Consider the following 19,267-nt stretch of genomic DNA (forward strand, 5'->3'; position numbering starts at 1 on the left):
TGTTTGTGTAATAATGTTAGACATACTATCTTTGTTTGTTTGTATCCATCTATGTGTTGTTTTCAATAAAATAAATAAATAAAATGATGTCAAGAAAACTTGTGCAACGTTAATACAACAAATAGATAATAAGACATATTTGACAGTTGTCTGTTTTGAGTGAACTATTTATCTCAATTGATTGTTCAGTAAAATAGTAAACAAAATAGGTAAAATTGTATTATAGTATGCTGCTTTGCTGCTTTGCTGATTTCGTTTTACAAAGCAATGTATCAGTAGATCCTAATATTCATATAATATGTATCAATATGCATGGTTGCCCATAAAGTTAGTTTTACGTTTTGTTATGTTTTTAGTTCTGTCTTCTCTTTAACTATTTATTTTTTCTTAGGGGTGGGGGGAGTTGATTATTTTATAGTTTGACTGTTATATGCTTTGTTAAATGTATTAAAATGTATTTCTGTAAACTGTTAAAACTCAATAAATACATGTCTATAAAAAAAAACGAAATACTAATGTTACTGCTCAAGAATCTGCTCCACCTCCTGAACTAGGACATTTTTCTGTGAAGTCATCATTAATTCATCTCTTTAACTACAAAGAAAACAAAACAAAACAGACAGCATCCCATTTAAAATATTTTATTGATAAACATACACTTGCTATAAAAGACAATGGACTAAGTCACTAAGCGCTCTATTCCTCTGAGTGATGAAGACGCTGTCATGTGTCCGGATAGAGGCAATAAACACAGAGAGGAATGCAGCTCAGACTCTGGGGAGGCAACACTTGTGATAGAGGCAGACGAGGAGAGGACACTTTAGGACACTGTGAACTGATCATTATCAGGGGGTAATTAACAGGGAAGCAGCAAATAACGGTGTCATTGGTTTAGCTCATGGGAAACGGTGGAAGAGAACAGAGGGTGATTAGGAGTGGCTGATCCATTTAACATTTTGTTTGCTGGTATGGAACTGTGCTTAAAGTTAAATCACACATTGCAGAGATACCTACATGCATGATTTCGTACATACATGTACACACACTCATAACACACACACACACACACACACACACACACACACACACACTCACACAATGTGCCAATGCCTGTGAGTGGGAAATAGTCCTGCACATGAAGCACACTAGCCCTCGCATTCATTCATTACATAAGGCACTGATTTGGATGCAGTCAGTCTATGAGAATAAAGAGTGGCTAAAACATCTTAAAGGGAAAAATATTTAGAATTCAAAGTATTATTACTTAATATAATGCATTCCCATTCTCGTACATTGAAATATAAAGAAAAAGCTGCTGTAAGTTTTCCAGATTTTCCAAAAATATCATGATGATGTACACCATACACAAGGAGAGTTAAAGTTCAACCATTGGAAGATAACAACCTACATCAAACTCACAATATTCCATCTGAGCAAATACTCAAAATAACTTATATATGTTCTTCTTTCATGCAAAACTGTAAACACAAAACCCAAAATGAATGACAAAGTATGATGAGTAAGGCATTACAATGGTCAAGCTACTTTAGGTTATCCAACCCAAACCAGTTCATCAATGCACTCAGAGAGTGGAGTCACATGATCAGTGCAGAAGCAGGTGTTAATGAATCAAGATGTTCAGACCTAAAAAAGAAGCGATTAGCTTGTAGCATAACATGTTCAGCTTGAGACAGAACAGATCCTTATTTTAGCGTCTTGACTGTGCTAAGTATGGATGTGCAAAGGCTTAAACACACCGATTTCTTGATTACGTCCATGCTACACACAATAAAAAACAAGTGTATACATGTGTACGGTTAAGAAGCATATACTGTGCTCTATGTGCATCTGATGTTGTGCCATTTAGTCCACATGTCGGTCCAGTTGTGCTCTCAGCAACATCCATAAAGCTGTTTGTGCATTTCAGGAAAAAAAAGGGAGAAATACGAGATGATTCCGATGTTCTGAAAGATTCCAGGAGTGTTCCAGAATGTGAGTCTAGAAAGGTTCTAGAATCGTCCTCCGCCCAATCACAGACTGCAGCAGCGATGGTGGGGTTCCAGTTCTAATACAGGACATCATAGTGTAGTGGGCTGCCCTCTGCCTGCACACACACATACACACAGACAACAATAAATAACAACAACAATGCATTAACAGCTGTACAATAGTACAACTTTTTTTAAACATGAGTGTGTGTTTGTTTGTGTGTTCTCACCCCGAGTTGCAATATAGCACTCGTGACAGCTCAGCAGTCCGTTACGAATCCTTACGTCAGTCCCTGTGGTGGCATCACCCAGCTGCCCGTCACACACGCCACACTGAGGAGGGAAATACAGTGAAAGACTGATACTGATGATATAAAGGAGTGTTTTAGTTGCCCCTCATATTAAATAAATATGACAGACAACCACAGAAGATGAGTATCAACCTTCTCTTTGATGTGCTTTCACTATCTTGGAGACAAATTCAATAGCTAATATAAAACCGTTTTTAATTAGTGTCTAATTTGAGTACTAGAATAATACACTACCTTGAAACACTGCATGTGGTAAAACAGTCCCAGTGTATCGATGATCATGGCAGCTCCTTTTCCCAGAGGCTGAGAACAGCCAGAACACAGTCTCTTCCCACTAACACACCTACACAGAGACAGTGAATAGCAGTGGGAACATTGACACGAATCCAGATACTGTACCAGTCCTGACTCACCACCTCTTATTCATTCTTTCAAACACTGCAATCGACTATTTTTTTTTCTATACATGCACAATGTGTGTCATTACCTGCTGGGTGAAGGAGGCTGTGGTGATGGTGAGGAGGAGGAGGAGGACTGCTGTTTTTCTGCTACAATGTCATGTGATCCAGACCTGTGGTAAAGAAACATAACAGAGAGAGAGATTCTTCGTAAGTATTCTATATAAATAAATATAACATAATACAATACAATACAATACAATACATATCTATTTATATAGCACATTGAAAAGTACAACCCAGGTTGTCCAAAGTGCTGTACAAGAAAACACACAAGTAAAACAAGTAACAATAAGCTACATGGGATACAGGTAATGTACAGAAAAACATGCAATAAAGTAAGTGTAAGTAAGGAAAAGAGATGAGTAAATGTGCAATATGAGGCAAAAAACATGCTTTGGTAATACATTGGTTTTAAAAAATGCCTCTAATGTATGGATTTGACTGTAATTATTTTAATCTTAGTAAAGGTCCCATGTTCTCCTTTTTTCTGTGGTTTAATTGAAGTGTTTTCCATGATAGATATGGTATACTTGTATTTTTAAAAACAGTTTGTTGTCTGTTTTCTGATTGATCTAACAAAAACTGGCATACCTTTTAACAACATGTGCCTGGTTTAGTTGAAGGTTGCGGTCTAAAGAAGATGTCTTCCACAGTTCCTGTTTCTTTGAAGATTCACCATCACACACAGAATCTGCAAAACATATCAGGAGATAGAAGTTTACCACAGAAACTCTACATGGTTGAACCTGACTGACTGACTTGGGCACAACACACGTCAGTGCATATTTCAGCACGAAACTCACCCTGGAGAAAATGCAGCTTGGATGAATGCTGATCCTCGCTCCCTGCTGAGATGCTTTGGCCGTTTTGCTGCAGGGGAATACCTTTCTTCTCTGTCCTGATGTTTTCTGGAGCTGATGAAGTTGTGTGTGTCTGGCCGGTCTGCTGGTTCAATAAACTGGTGGGATTGAGGGGTGTTACAGTCTCCTCCAGAATCTTTCTCTCCTGAAAGAAGCACAGACACAAAGTTAACACACAAAGGAAAACATAGGACACAAAAACTGTGTTTTATTTCAGTTTCAGTCTGTTCTTTGGCACCTCTTCATTGTGTTTACGCTCCTCCTCCTCCACCTCTAGCTGGGCTTTTTCCCACTCCTTCTTCAGTTTCTCCTGTTCCCTCTCGTATTGCTCCTGCAGAGAAACACCTCATGTTATGTTCTGCTCATAAACACACACGCACAAAAAAACACAGAAACACATATGCACAAATATCCAAAAGAGTCTTCTGTGTTCTGCGTAAACATTCCCAGGGCCATGCACGTACAGTACACACCATTCTACCAGTGTACCTGTAGGAGGCGCTCCTGCTCCTGTTGCCACCTTTCCAGGCGTTTACGCTCCTCATTGGGGTCCCAGACCCAGTGATTAACACGTTTAGCCAAGTTCAACATGGGGGTCTCAATCTAACCAGACCCGGCCAACAAGGACACACACGCACGCACGCACACACACACACACACACAGATACATGTATACACACCAAAAAAGGACAGAAAGAGAGGAAAGGTGAGAGGACAAGTGTGACTACAGTGACTACTGGAGACGAAGGGTCAGGACAGGATCAAATCCAAGAATGAAGGAGAAACAGGAAAAAAAACAAAAACAAGCTGGAACTGAACCTGAGATACTCACAGTCATGCTGCTCTCCTCAAGGCCCTCTGTGGAGCAGGAAGAGAAGGACAAAATAAAATGAACACCCACTTCAAGAAAAGCAGCTGCGTCTGACACGCGCTGTGCTTGGCTCGTGTGTGTATGATACAGCAGGTGACGGAGTGGAGAGGCCTCGACGGCAGCTTTACCTGAGACAGTAGGAGAATATTCTTGCATGCTGTTGGGCGATGTAGCTGCTATTTCCTGCCCAGGTGTCCCAAACACTCCTGTGGTACCATTGACCTGAAAGTTAGATATTAATTTACTGCAAACCGGCTGAATACAAAGTCATCTGTTTTAGTCCTCTATAATGGAGCAAACTGGCAATTGTAACACATTACACAATACATCTTAGCACACAAAATCTGCTCAGCACTTTCAAAACATAGATTAATGAGTTTTTCTCTGCCCTCCAGGCAGTCACTTGTTTCAGTTTATGTAAATCAAATATTAAAATCAACCCGAAGAGACTTCTTGTTTTACATATGACTCCATCACAGTGAACAGCTGAGGAGTGTTTCAGTTTCAGTTGCTACACACACTTTAAGACAATACTGAGTTCCTCAATGTAGGATTATTTTGTATATTTTGTGTTTGAGGGAGGTAAACCTACTGTTTGTGCAGGTGGCATGTACAATTGTGTTTGTACTGACTGTGTAACTTCTTTTTAATTGTTTTCTTTTTAATTGTCTTGTGCCGTGTTAATTCCCTGCTGCTTTTACACAGAAGGTACATTTCCCAAAAGGGACATTAAGTTTGTCTAATTTTGTTGCCTTTCTATTTATAATATCACATTATGGTAATTGCAGTTTCAGAATGAATGACCTGCCTGCAGTATTCATGTGTTTCCAAAAACAAAGTCAGCTACTGAACTGAAATTCACCATATCCCTTTTAAAAATGCCCATGTTTGTGTATGGTTCACCTCCAGGGTTTAATTTTCCTTTTGAATGAACTGACACCTGATTCTCATGTCTCAGGTGTAAAAGATTTCCATAAACACAACACAACAGATTTTCACTGTGTGCACCCGAAGGCACAGATCAGGACTGGAACAAGTGTCTGCCAGGAAAGTAAGAAAACACACTTTAACCCCCTGAAAAGGAATGTAAACAAACACAGGTACTGTCCTTTAACACATCACCTGATGTAGAATTTACCTGTCCATTGCTTTGGACGTCCGGGTGGTGAGGCTCCACAACAGTCTGTGTGAGCTCTGTAACAATCGTAGTCTTGATGACACAGTTTCTGCCTCCGATCAAAGAGCTGATGGCAGAACCTGAGGAGGCGGTCGATCTCTCTGTCTGTGGAGGAGGAGGTGGCTGCTCTGTTGTCTCCTGATGTTTCACCGTCTCCTCAGGTGGAACGTCTTTCTCCGCCTGTTTGGGGGCGACATCTGTAATCTCCTGTGGTGAGAGCTGAGGGGAGGCAGGTGACGTGGAGGCAGGTAAATCCTCAGTCGCTTCTCCATTCACTCGGACCAGCCCATCCATCTGAGGGGAACACGGACACAAAGAACTGGATCATGGTTTGATCATCATAGTTAATTAGTTAAGAATCACACAAACATGCTGCTGTGTCCTTTCAGTTTTCCTTTTCATTTTTTTCATTTTATAAAGTGATATAAATATTTGAATCACAAAAGTCAGTAAGGTGAGAACTCCTTTTGGAGGCACTTAAAGGTCATTTCTGCTTTTTGAGAAAGATTGTATTCCAACACAGGAAACCAGACACATTATCAACACACCTCAAACTGCTTGCTGGGAAATAAAAGCGTATTAAAACCAGAAAAAAGTTTTTATGTCACTGGGAGAGAAGTCAGAACTTCCCTTTCATTAATGCGTGAGAACAGGAACTGAGGTGAAAAGATCAAGGATCAAATGGTGCTGACCAGTTTGACAGATTGATATCTCTCCCTCACCTTGACAGGTTTGTGTCCAGACGGCGAGCTTCGGGGCTGGCAGTACGGCTTGGCTGCCAGGAGGGGGACGGCTCTGGACGGAGCGGAGGGCATTGTGTGCGTTGTTGTTTGTGTAGTGTGAGGCTGAGTTTGTCCTGTAATCAGCTGTTTCTGGTGTGTGGTTGGAGACACTGTGGGTTTAGATCGTTCTAATGGCTGAGGCGGTGCGGCATCTGAGCTTGGGACCGTGGTGATGGGACTGATCGGTGCTGGTGAACTGGTGGAGGCAGAATCAGACGTCACTGGTGGAGCAGGGGTCTCCGCCTCCGTCTCCGTCTCCTCAGGTTTTGTGTGTTTTGCCTCTGTTGTAACAGTCGGTTCTGGTTTCTGCACCAGTTCTGGTTTCTGTGCCAGTTCTGGTTTCTGTGCCAGTTCTGGTTTCTTTTTCGGCTCTGTTCTTAGAGTTGTTTCTGGTTTCTGTGCCAGTTCTGGTCTAACAGTGGGTTCTGGTTCTGGTTTCTGCTTCGGCTCTGATCTTAGAGTTGTTTCTGGTTTCTGTGCCAGTTCTGGTCTAACAGTGGGTTCTGGTTTCTGCTTCGGCTCTGATCTAACAGTTGGTTCTGGTTTCTGCGTCACATCTGTTGTAACAGTTGGTTCTGGTTTCTGTGTCGGCTCTGATCTAACAGTTGGTTCTGGTTCCCGTGCCGGCTCTTTTGTAACAGTTGGTTCTGCTTTCTGCGTCACATCTGTAGTGACAGCTGGTTTTGGTTCGTTCGGAGGTTCTGCTGTGTCGGGGTCATTGATGGGTGATGAGGGTTTGTGGTCTTCGTCCTCCTGGTCTAGGTCTGGTTTGGGTTTTGAGGTGGATCTGGGCAGCTTCAGACTGTCCAGTGTTGCGTCGCTGATGGTGAAGCGGAGAGCGTAGCGCTGCAACACCATGGCCGCCTCCTCTGGCGTCGCTGCGCTCCTGTAGGCCTCACACAGCTCTGCTTCTCTACGCTCCCTAGAAAGGAAGAGGAAGAAAGGCATCATGGTTGTTTTTCTGATGTTTATTATTATTTAACTATTGAAGAGTCAAGTTTTAAATGTAGCTCGTATGTTAATCCCCATCCTTACTTCTCCTCCACAATCTCTTTGTATGTCTTAATGCTTTTCCTCTTGTTGCCGTCGCCTCCCTCCTCCCTCATCTTTTTCTCCATCCTCTTCCTCTCTTCCTCTTTCTTTATCAGCTCCTGTGAAGCGCTGCGACGGCGGTTCTTCCAGCGAGCCAAGTCCTGTCACAGAGACAATTACAAGACATTTGAATATTCTTTTAGTCATAATACCCCCCCGCCTCTGTTTCTTAAATGGATTAATCTATCTCGCATTGTTTTAATATCACAAGTTTCTCACGCTTTGCCAGGGATCCTCCTCTTCCACAAAGGCGTTGTACTGCTCATGCATGCGCTCATGTCGTGACTGGCTCAGTGGAGGTAAGTGTCCCACCTCGTCCTCCTTGAGCATGTCACCCATACTCACACTCCTAGACAGGACAGAGAGGATGTTCATGTATAAATTACTTCATCATTTGACGCAACATGCTGCCCACTTGGCTACTGAAAAACAACAAACATTTGAAATACTTTGATTCGTTCATCATATTATTAGTTCATATTCATAAAAAAGGTTTCACACAAGACCAGAATCTAAAAATAATAAAACACATTCAATGGTAAAACGGAAGCAGGGAAAACAAAATAAACTCTCCACCTTCTCAAAAGATGAAGCCAAACATGGCCACATCTCCACGCGGTAACAGAAATATGCCGATTGATAAACTAATCACAAAATTAATTGAACAAGCAAATGGGAAAATAAATAAACTGTAATTGCCAAGCCAAAACACATTATATAACAATAGTGTGTTAGCTTAGTAGTTTGCATTAGTGTATGAATGTTTAACTTATTTAAACAAACAAACCAAAAGTTACTCAAAATAAATCAGTGGTGGAAAGAACATTCACTGAGTTGAATGTGCAGTTTTTAGGTATTTGTACTTAACTTGATGATTTACATTTTATGCTACATTTAACTTTAACACATAACATCTCATTTCCACCTTAACCAGCTATAAACAGATTAAATAATAACTAATTCAGAAAACTGCTTCATCAATTTGACAACACATGTGCTGAAAAAATACTCACAACACTCATGTGTCTCACTCACATGTCTACTGAAGTTGTTTGTGTTTTGTCTAGTTGAGTTGAAATATCACTTTTTGGTTAATAGGTGTATTACTGATCCTACCGTATTCTTATAACATTATTTCTAGACTGTTCTATTGCTACTTTGGCTTGAGCTAAAAATCCAAGTTCTTCTTCCACCGCTGACAGAATTAATAATAAAACAAACTTGATGACATTGATGTTAGTAATAACTACAGTGTTATTTTGTTCTATATTGGTGTATATTGGAACTGTACTCTCGAGATCTAACATGCAACAGCGTGAATATGTTATTCTCATGCAGAAGCTCTTCCAGGTCCACGCTCAAAGACTTACTCTGTGTCCTCAGACATAAAAGCAACTCGCCGGCTCATCCTACAGCAATGACAGGATAAAATGAACGAGAGGAAAGAGCAGATGAGGGACAGGGGAACATGACGTTATGTACGAGTGCTACCGTCATAATCAGACATGAAACATCTTCCATTATTACAGCAAGGACAGAGCATCTTGTTCAGATCTAGTAAACATGTGGCACTTGGCTGTCGCGGGTTTGATGACAACAAAATCTGAAAATGGAAGTGAGGATTTGTGCAAAAAGCTTCAACATGTGCTGTCTCACATCATGGGAGGTAGATCATCATCCTCCAGCCAGGACGGTTTCCTTCGTGGTTTCTCAATCACATCCGATTTTCTCTCCACCTCTCTTTCCTCACTTTTTTGCTCCACACTCGCAGGCTTTTCCAACTCTGCCTCCACTGTACAGATCCGGGCAGCAGCGGGACTGGGTGGAGGGGTGAGTGATGGGGAAGAGAGGGTGTGAGGGACTGTCTTGTCTCCCTCTTGCTTCCCATCCTCCTTCTCCACCTCCTCCTCCTGCTGCTTCTCCTCCTTCTCCTCCTGCTGCTTCTCTCTCAGTGCTGCTGCACACATGGGGCTGGTTGAGGTTGCGGGGGGCGGGGCCTGAGGTTCTGCTGCTACGGTAACGATGCTTCTAAAATCCAGTGACAAGGCCGAGATTACCAAATCACACAGATTTAAGTGTAAATCGAGACAGAATCACAGGCAACAGAAGAGACATGTACTTAATGTCTCTTTCTGTGAAGTGAGTGGGGAGAAGCCGATTTATGTTGTTTCACCCAAATTACAAAAGTTTTTGGTAACATTTTATAATAAGTACACACTATTAAGCATTAAATACTGATTTCAACATTTATAACACACTCAATAGTATGTAGTTTATAAACACAGTAATGAGTATTCATGTGTTATAAATGAAGAATTCAATATTTATTAATGCTTAACTAATAGTGTGTACTTATTATAAAGTGTTACCAAGTTTTCCACCTCACATCTTCTACCTCTATAATTATACAGTTTGTGTTTACTGTTTAGTGTAACTTAAGATATCACAATAGCCTCACACCTATTGAAGTGCAATGCTTTAAATTGTTAAATTTTTGTTAATTATTTTCTTCTGATACATCAGCTGATTGTCTCACTATTTACTTGAATCTGGGGCATGTTGTCATAGTCTGGGAAAAGCAAACCAGACCTATCCTGTGTGGCTAGATAGCAACAAACAAATATTTGTTTTCTTTGCAAGTTTACAGTGGATATAGCGACTCAAATGTTCCTCTGTCAGTATTTTACTCAGGCCGAGGTGTGGTGATATAGTTCTTTCAAATAAATGTTTATTGTCCCTATAATTAAAATAAAAATTATGTTCTTTTCTTCACAAAACTTACAATAACTAATTTAAAAATAGTAATTACAGGTGGTTGAGGGTTAATTTATGTGTAATCTGGGTGAACCAAACCCTTTTCAAACACTAGAGAAAAGTGCAGGAACAGTTTTTGTCCCCATGTGATTCAGTAGTGATTTACACATAAAAGTACAAAGATAAAAACCACCAACATCATTCCACTGAAAGCAGAATATTCGAAGTGATGCCAAACAAAGTCGATGTTAGACCTCAACAACAAAACAAAAAGTCCAGTAGAGTCCAAACCAAACACAAATCCATCCAAAGCATGTGGAAAACAGAGTCTGCAAAAAGTCTAACCAGAACAACAAATCAAAAGCACCAGTCCTGTGATATACAAATAATACAAATCAAATTGCATCAGACAAGCAGCTGCAGGCACTCGGTCACGCTGGAATGAAAAACAACACCGTCACATCGGGATCCAAATCAACCTCAGGGACTTTGTGTTAGTACAAGATAACATGATTACACCTTAATCATATCCACTATATGTGTGTATGACGTGCTTTGTTAGTAGTTGGCCAACAACACAAACAACACACTTCATTTTCACCTCTCAAACAGTCAATACCTTTCACTAGCCATCTTCTCTGTGAGCTTAGGTCTGCTGTGCAGCGGCTTCATCGCTGACACCGGGCTGATGTTGTATTTGACTGATCCAGGAACAGGCAGGAACTGGTTAAAGGACTGAGGCGCTCTGACTGCGACTGGTTTCTGATAAGATCCGGTCTTACGCGCCATCATGTCGTCCTTCTCCGGGTTGGGCGCAGGCTCGTTTTCATCATACTCATCCTCGTCATCGTCATATTCACGTTCGCTGAGAGGAGTCGATCTGATCACTGTTGCGTCAGGCTGCCGTTGAGGTGTTTCCATGTGAACACCTGATTGCTGTTGCTGCTCCACTCTGTGAGAGAAACTCCTGAGGTTGAAATGACTGAACACACCAAGTTGTAAAATAGTTGAGAAGATGCAAACCACACCAAGCTTGTTAGTGTCTCTGCACACTGTTAGGCCCAGTCCGAACAAATCCCAGCCCACCTGACGTTCAGTTTCTTGTTTCTGTCCGTCTGAACTTCCCTCTTGTTCCGCGGAGCTGCATCGACAGCGTCCTCCCCCTGTGTGGTGCGTTTGGAGGCAGGAAGAGGCAGGAAACGGTTGTAAGTCGCAGCGCTAACCGTGGTTTGTTTATGGAAAACACCCGTCCTCCTCGCCATCATATCGTCTTTCCGAAGATCCGGGATCCTTTCCTGCTCCTCCTCCTCCTCCTCCTCCTCCTCCTCCTCAGCTCTCTTCTTGTACTGAGCCAGACGAGCATCCAGCTCAGCAGGAGTCAGAGCGACCTCAGGGGTCCAGGGTGGGGGGTCAGCAGAAGGAGGGGGGGTCTGACTGAGGTCAGATCCATCGACCTGGCTGTGGGAGCGACACATAAAGCTCTAACTGCAGTGACAAAGACAGATAGTCTCAACCCAAACTTGCAAGCAGCCTTTAAATCCAGGCATGTACATGCAGAAACACAGGGCAGAAATGTTCAGAGTACAGACTATATGTTCTGTGAGAAACACCAAGATAAAATCCACTACAGAAAGAAAAATAAATAGAATTTAGACTTCAGTGCTACAAAAGAAAACATGCAAAAGTGGTGCAAGTTTACTAAAAAACAGACAAACAGAAAAGTCCACAATGAGATTTTGAGCCACACCAGACAGATTCTCAAACTATTGAGTCCTGAGCTTTTGCTCGGACCATTTACTCAAAAATATATATAAAAAAGTACTGTACACTAGGAGAGTTCAAGGATTGACAGGTGTACTTCAAATGTACACAAACAATAAGTGTAGTAAAATGCAACATGACTCCTAAACCTGTACCAGAAAACCTGTGCCAAAAAGAGATTCGAAAAATAAGTAGATTACTGTAAAAAAGTCAATGTATAAACATATGTAAACATTAACAATATGCACGTATCACTAGTCCAAGGCAAAGCCTGTACACCTTGAAGTGCTCATGAATAATCAAATATATAAAGAAATGTATGTGGCACATATGGCTAGACTGAGTTCATATGTTGGTGAATATTACCTGATATACTATACGGAATCTATTCATGATATAAATCGCAGCACAGAGATGCCACATAACACAGTCTGAGAGATCCTTTAAATTCTTAAATATTGATATATTGCTCTAAATCCAGTGTTGGCCAGTTGAGAAGGTTTGTGTACATGCATGTGTGTGTCTGTGTGGATCTTTGATTCTTATTAAAACTACAAGCAAATCAGCTCAATGCAGAGAGGTGCATCCAAACAACCTACCTACTATTAATTCAAATACCCTTGTGAAATGTTTGACATTTCCTAAACTGACATTGGCAAGCAGTTCAATTAAACCATTTACTAGATGCAAGAGAAAAGGACCTATGTATTCCTCAGTGCAGCAGTCCGTAACAATAATGCCACTGACTTTAGAGTCGAGCCACTGAAGCCTAAATTGTCTTGCACTTGGCCTCGTCCATACCTGCGTTCCCGCTCTGAAAGCTGGGAGCCCAGGCCAATGGTAGGCATGGCTACAGTTGCCTTGGAAAGGAGTCGTCTTAGCAACTCCGTCTCCTCCCCTTCATTTGATGTGACTGTGTCTATTGGCTGCTCGATCTCAGTCACGCCCCCAAAGGTCACAACTTTGCTGTGACTTCGTCCTGCCTTTGCTGATCCGCTGAGAGGACTTCCACAACTTTTCTCCAGACAAGCCTGACACACAGGTGCAGGACTAGCCTCACTGTAGATATAACAACCTCACACAAATGAACACACACACACACACACACACACAGATACATCCACACAACAACAGGCAGCAAAAGAGCAGGGGGGAGAAGAGGCAGTGGAAAAGAAATCGTGAGCAAGTAGAGACAAAGGATCAGACTGTGAAGACAAAGGAAGGATGAGGTGGAAGTGATGAATCAGACAGGAAGTGTGGATGGACAGAAGAGGACAAAAGCGAAGGGGTTGTGTACTTAAATCACTTCAGCACACACACGTACATTCACACATGCATGCCACGCTTTTTATCTACTCTAGGTAGCCACATTTTCCCGCTAACTGCTGCTCCGCCGGGAGCACAAAAAACTCTTTATCCGATCTAATGACATCAGCACGGAGAGAGGAAAACAAAGGCGAAGCAGTGCTCGCAGCCAACAGTCGCCTCTTTTTCTCTTTTTTTTTGGTCACACACACAGAGTCTCATACACACCGGCCAATTCCCTACTCTGTTTCAATGCCTGTCAAAGAAGACTGAAGAGGACTGAAGTGCACAATAATGAGGAGAATAAACAAGCAGATGAGAACATGGGGGAGAAAGGAGACAAGGAGAGGAGGGAATGTACATCCAGACACGCACAGAGCTGCAGACAAGGAGGAGAGCTAAATACTGACAATAAGATGATGAAAGTATTTTTTTAGTTTGTTTTCTGTGTCTTTAAACCTGGCTTAAATAAACTTTATTTACTTTTAAGGCTGCAACAAACAGCTATTTACAATATGGATTAACCTGTTGATCATTCCTTACACTTAACTCACTAATTCTTGTGTAAAATGTTGAAAACAGAGCAAAAGTGCCCATTGTGTTTTACCAGACATCTTCAGATTGACTATTGTGTCTGATCAAATGTCAAAAGTCCACACATATTTGATTCATGGTTATGTAAAATGTGGCAAAATCTTAGATAAACCTGAACAATTTAAATGTTGCAGTGGGCAATAATGCAATTCAAGTCATTGTGCAGCCCAAACTATCTTGACACTGTCCTGGTAACACACGTGAGCCTTCCAGCACCTCTAAAACCTGAAAATGAAGTGTATAAACAAAAACTGGCTTCTTTATGTACATAGCTATTTTATGACTGGACCTAGAAACTTCCTTTGTTTCTATATACAATATTCCAGCTATATTTAGCCTTTTTCACATACATTTAGTAACCGGGGCAAATTCAAATTATTCAAATGACTGTATTTGAATATTCAAGTATCTGCTGTGTACTACTCCCTGACATACCAGGAACAACATGTTCAGTATATTTGCACCCTTTTAACTACAGTCATGATCCCCTTCTGAATGGAGACGCTTTGGAGTGACAAAATGTCAAATTAGTCTCAAGCTGCGAAATAAAGCATTGCTTTAATTTACATTTTCTGGCTTGCACATGCTTTTTTTTTTAACTCTTCTTTTACTGTTCTGTCTTCATCCACTGCAAATAACAGGAAATGTTGCTCTAAAGACATTAGGATTTTTAAATGACTGGCAGAGAAGGATTCACTGGGCTTTGAGGTTTTAAATAACGTGTATTTTCTGCAGTTTGGTGAGGATTGAACTGTGTACCATCTGAAATATTCATCAACTTGCTCATTTTCAAGCTGCTGTTTGTTGAACGGTTTCAAAAATATCTCAAGTGTAATACTGCCTCACTGCTTCTCTGCAGATTTATGGCTCTTCTGTCTGCAGTGACCTGCTTGAGACTGGAGCAGAAACTAGAAGCAAATGCACACGTGTACATCACAGTCTCTCACCCAGTCATTAACCAACCACACACTGGACATACAGCAGCATTTAAGTGCTTTGTACTGCGTGGGTGCTCAAACAGTGTGTGTGTGTGTGTGTGTGTGTGTGTGTGTGTGTGTGTGTTGGGCACCTGGGTTCAGTCATCTTGAGTCTCTCCCACTTCTTCATATCTGCCTGGCTCATGGAGGCAGAAACAAAGCTCATTGGTCCGTCCCTCTGAGGGAGGGGTCTACTCTGAGCCCGCCTACGAGCCAGGTCATCCTTCTGCTTGTTAGGCAGCGCCTTGACCCTGCCCGCTTCTCCCTCCTCCTGCTCCTCTTCCTCCCCTTCCTCGTGGCGAGGGGCAGAGTTTAGGAAGGGGTTGTCTCTGCGCGTAATGATGTCAGGGAATGTTTCCTTCTCACTGTCCATCCACAAGGCCAGCAGAGTGGCATCACACAGCACCCGTTACACATCAAAGTGGAGCACACACACATCAAATCGCAAGTGACCACGACACCCAGAGAAAAGAAAGAGCAGGAAAATTGTTCAGAATATTTAGAGGTGAGTTAGAGGAAATGGACACAGAGAAACCGACAGACACACACACACAGCTAACCTCATCTCCTTCTTCTGCAGTGTTTGCTGTGAGGCCCGTCTTATGCCCTCCCACCGCTCTCTGTCTTTGTCACTACACACAGGCGGAGGGAGGAACTGGTGCACCTTGGGAGCGGCGGGGCCACGATGAGCCCGTCTGGACGCCAGGTCGTCTCTACGAACATCTGGGACCTTCCGCGCCTCCGCCTCCTCCTCCCCGTCAGAGGAGGAATCCCAGGCAGATTTCTGAGAGCTCAAGAAGTCGTTTTCACAACGGAGGATGATGCTCGGAGACGGCGACCTTACTTCCTGTTCCTCCACTCTGGGAGGGCTGGAGTTTGAGACGGGACGGTGATGATGAACAATCAGGTCATTTTCAGAGATGATTAAAAATCCACTCTGTCACGCTGTGAAGCAACTGTAGCGACGTGCAAAGTTCAAACTCGGTGCGTGCCGTGCATGCCCACAAACAGTTGGTAGCAGGTCCTGTTGATTGGTTGCAGTTTGCAGTCAAACATATCATAAAGTGCTCCAGAGGATAACCCAAAACAGTTGCTCAATCAAGCAGCAATTCTCCTCCACCGACACCTCTAATGGCTCCGGTCCACACAACCAACTCCATGAGACCAGTAAAGAGCAGGCAGTTAGTTAACACTCACTACACTGATCATTATGCCAACACAAACCACCAGAACACAGCAAGAGGCTCTTGGGTTGTTTTATGTTCATGTTATGCCTTTTTTCTTTTAAAATCACAAATATTAATACTTTAATCCCCAAATGTTATGTTCATTTTCCCCTAAAATGCAAAAGAAGTGAAGGAGGAAAACAGTTGCCCCTCCACTCTAATACTTCTACTACCACATAACCAACTCCATAAGACCAGTAAAGAGCAGGCAGTTAGTTAACACTCACTCCACTAGTCATTATGCTAACACAGACCGCCAGATAGACACAGCACCAGTGTCAGAGAAACAAACCACAGACAACATCGCCACCACAGCTTCTCGTTAGTGAACACGACAACAGCGAGACCTCATGTCCTCTCTGACCTGCTGTAGCGAACGGCAGCAGGCAGAACTTTAATTCCCGCCTTCTCCAACTTTTGCAGCCTCCTCTGCTCCAGTACCTCCTGGGTCACCTTCTCCTCTTCCTGTTTTGTTTTTTCCCCATTGTTCTCAAAGGCCCAAGTGACCGTCTTGGGAGCTTTGTGGTGCAGTCCAATTTTTTTGCCCTGTTCTGGGGCGTGACTGGGGGGAACAGTGTGCAATGTTGGGAAAAAGATTATTAGGAGTGATGGAAGTTTGCATGTGGACATCGGTGTGCGTTTTCCTTTTTTCTTTTGCAGCTCTTTATATCATACATTTCATTCACATTAGAATTATTAACTGTGCAGGCCGTTACCTCCGCTGCTCGCCCTCCTCTGCATGTTGTTTTCGACGTGGGGCGGGGACGTAGGCGCTGGCGTTGGCTCGGTTGGGGAGAAATTGGTTGAAGGGGATGGAGCTTCTTGTTTCGCTGCTGGCAGTCCGCCTGGCCAACATGTCGTCCTTGCGCACATCTGGCTTCCTGCTGGGGGCATCAGCCTCCGAGTCGCTGCCTCGCCCTGCCAGCGACACAGAGAGATTAAGTGGAAAGGAGAAAAAGAGCGTTCAGCGTTAGGATTTTGAGAAGATATTATGAAATGGTCCTCAGCACACAGACACCTTGATCACCTCTTCTTTTGATCTGACTGTTTGATACTTGATAATTCTCCAATGAAACATACAAATACAGTGGTACAAACTATACCTACTGCCCATATTTGTTGTTGGGTAATAAATGTAACTTGGTTGAGCAGCGCACAATTTCTGTGACCTGTGGGAAATGTTGGGAATGAGTCTATTCTCGGCTCTGCAATAGTGTCTTTTTTGTCACCCTCCTGCACACAGACTGCACTGTCAACATGAAAGACACAAACAGGATGCCTGTGATATCTCTAACACACACACACACACACACACACACACACACACTAACACATGACAGGCAGGATGTTGACCTCAGTCTGTTTCCCAGGTCCCAAAATCTCCTAATGATTGCCACTGAGACCAACAGCTGCTGCATCTGGGACACACACTCACATGCACACGCACAGTCTGAGATGTTCAGCTGTTGTCCACAGCCGGTCTGACTGACCGTAACATACCAAGGTTAAACACGTTAAAGAACCGCAGTCAGACTATTTATGGTTGAGTGACTCTGTATTGCTGCTTTCAGTTCAACACTTTGGGGAACCATGCTTTTTGTCTTTTTGATAGCGACATGAGGAGATCAACACTATTCTGTTAAGTGTAGCTGGGAGCTTAGTTTTGAATAAAGACTGGCAGCGGGGATACAGCTTGCCTGGCCTGGCTTTCTCCAAAGTCTAAATATCTTCTTTTTTTTTTCAACTTGAGAGACATTTATCACAACCAACCATCACTGTTTCCTCGATTCACCACATCAGGAGAAGGACTGTGCTGTGAGCGGGAGCCAAAAGAGTCCAGACTGCCAAAAACAAGAAAAACAAAACACACATTACACTTTTACACTGTGTAACTACATGGGATATTTATGAGAAAGCAAGTGCTTGTATTTAACTTCTCACGTGTATCACATATTTGGGCTGTGTGTGTGTGTGCGTGTGTGCTGACAGATGTCTCTCACCTGTCAAGGGAGTTGTCACGAGTGTGTCGTGGCGGAGAAAGAGACTCACTCCTCTCAGAGTCCCAGCAGTCATAGCCGCTGTCTCTGACACTGCGTTTCTGTGGACTGTCGCCTCCTTCCTCGGTTTCCTACAAACACACAATGAACACAACAAGAGGCGTTTGGGATGTTTTATGTCCAGGGATGATCTCCATGACCAAAAAGCACATAAGCTCACAGTGATAGTCATTTGTCATTGAGAATTTATGACTTTCACACTCTCCACAAGATTATTTGTTTTTTCTTTTAAAAATCACAAATATTAAAGGGATAGTTCAACATTTTGGCAAATTGGCCCATTGCCATAATCCATATAGTCATAGCAGTAGGTTCGTTACCTTTAAAGGGACAATGAGGAGTTTTGGAAAGCAAAGTGTTTTCACATTACATTTCCCATGAGCCTCTGCGTGCATGGTGAAATTCTTGGACCAGCGCAAGACGGACAAAAGCAAAAACATTTGCCAAGAATGTTTTCATTGATCAAGAATGAAAGTCGGAGGTTCGAAGATGATCAGATACCGTCGTAGTTCCGACCATAAATGGCACGTTACAAGACCAAGTTGTTTTCATGCAAAACCGCTGATGCGTGTTCCCGTCTGGAGCAGATTTTCGGCAAGCAGTCTCTGCATTTGCCTCTAAAACAACTCTGTCTTGTAACGTTCTGTTATTATCTCATAGCGTGGCGAATATGCAGGTCACAACTTGTCCATGAGAGTATTTTGGAGTTGTTGGATTGTGTATTTGATTAATTTGATGAGGGAAACCAATAAATCCCATTAGCCTCCATAGTGTAGCTCTGAGCAGCTCACGGCTCTGCTCCGCCGTCCTAAAAATAGCTTGCACCGACCTAAAACTATAGGGATTATGGCAATGGGCCAATTTTCCAAAATGTTGAATTATACCTTTAATACTTTAATCCCAAAATGTTATGTTAGATAAAAGAACTATACACTAATACAATACAAATACAATACAAATACAAATACAAAATACAAATACAAATACAAATGGAGCCTAACTGATCATATTTACAGGGTCAACCAACTCATATTCTGTCTCCTCTCTCTCT

At 42.4% G+C, this 19,267-nt stretch overlaps 1 protein-coding gene across 3 annotated transcripts in view; it reads right to left on the bottom strand.

Moving 5' to 3' along the window:
• Window positions 1-625: 625 nt before the first annotated feature.
• The window catches only part of LOC146991996 (uncharacterized), a 28,483-nt gene continuing 9,841 nt past the window's right edge, over window positions 626-19,267 (bottom strand). The window contains exons 7-31 of one of the 3 annotated variants that reach the window (XM_085782077.1): window positions 18,160-18,287; window positions 17,930-18,000; window positions 16,876-17,077; window positions 16,524-16,721; window positions 15,494-15,802; window positions 15,026-15,298; window positions 12,859-13,116; window positions 11,383-11,754; window positions 10,916-11,248; window positions 9,199-9,567; window positions 8,913-8,951; window positions 7,762-7,891; window positions 7,486-7,643; window positions 6,391-7,372; window positions 5,630-5,962; window positions 4,620-4,713; window positions 4,453-4,478; window positions 4,110-4,223; window positions 3,859-3,951; window positions 3,564-3,765; window positions 3,352-3,451; window positions 2,787-2,870; window positions 2,534-2,642; window positions 2,219-2,321; window positions 626-2,104 (exon numbers count right to left, since the gene is read on the bottom strand). In XM_085782077.1, coding sequence (XP_085638203.1) covers window positions 2,079-2,104; window positions 2,219-2,321; window positions 2,534-2,642; window positions 2,787-2,870; window positions 3,352-3,451; window positions 3,564-3,765; window positions 3,859-3,951; window positions 4,110-4,223; window positions 4,453-4,478; window positions 4,620-4,713; window positions 5,630-5,962; window positions 6,391-7,372; window positions 7,486-7,643; window positions 7,762-7,891; window positions 8,913-8,951; window positions 9,199-9,567; window positions 10,916-11,248; window positions 11,383-11,754; window positions 12,859-13,116; window positions 15,026-15,298; window positions 15,494-15,802; window positions 16,524-16,721; window positions 16,876-17,077; window positions 17,930-18,000; window positions 18,160-18,287 — 5,106 coding nt within the window. In that variant the 3' untranslated portion in view covers window positions 626-2,078. Of the gene's footprint in view, window positions 2,105-2,218; window positions 2,322-2,533; window positions 2,643-2,786; window positions 2,871-3,351; window positions 3,452-3,563; window positions 3,766-3,858; window positions 3,952-4,109; window positions 4,224-4,452; window positions 4,479-4,619; window positions 4,714-5,629; window positions 5,963-6,390; window positions 7,373-7,485; window positions 7,644-7,761; window positions 7,892-8,912; window positions 8,952-9,198; window positions 9,571-10,915; window positions 11,249-11,382; window positions 11,755-12,858; window positions 13,117-15,025; window positions 15,299-15,493; window positions 15,803-16,523; window positions 16,722-16,875; window positions 17,078-17,929; window positions 18,001-18,159; window positions 18,288-19,267 lie in introns of all 3 variants that reach the window. The other 2 variants (XM_085782069.1, XM_085782085.1) reach the window with 2 other exon arrangements.

This window comes from Trachurus japonicus, chromosome 1 (genome assembly GCF_045865225.1).
Source record: "Trachurus japonicus isolate A0001 chromosome 1, Traja_1.0".
In the NCBI taxonomy this organism is placed as follows: domain Eukaryota; kingdom Metazoa; phylum Chordata; class Actinopteri; order Carangiformes; family Carangidae; genus Trachurus; species Trachurus japonicus.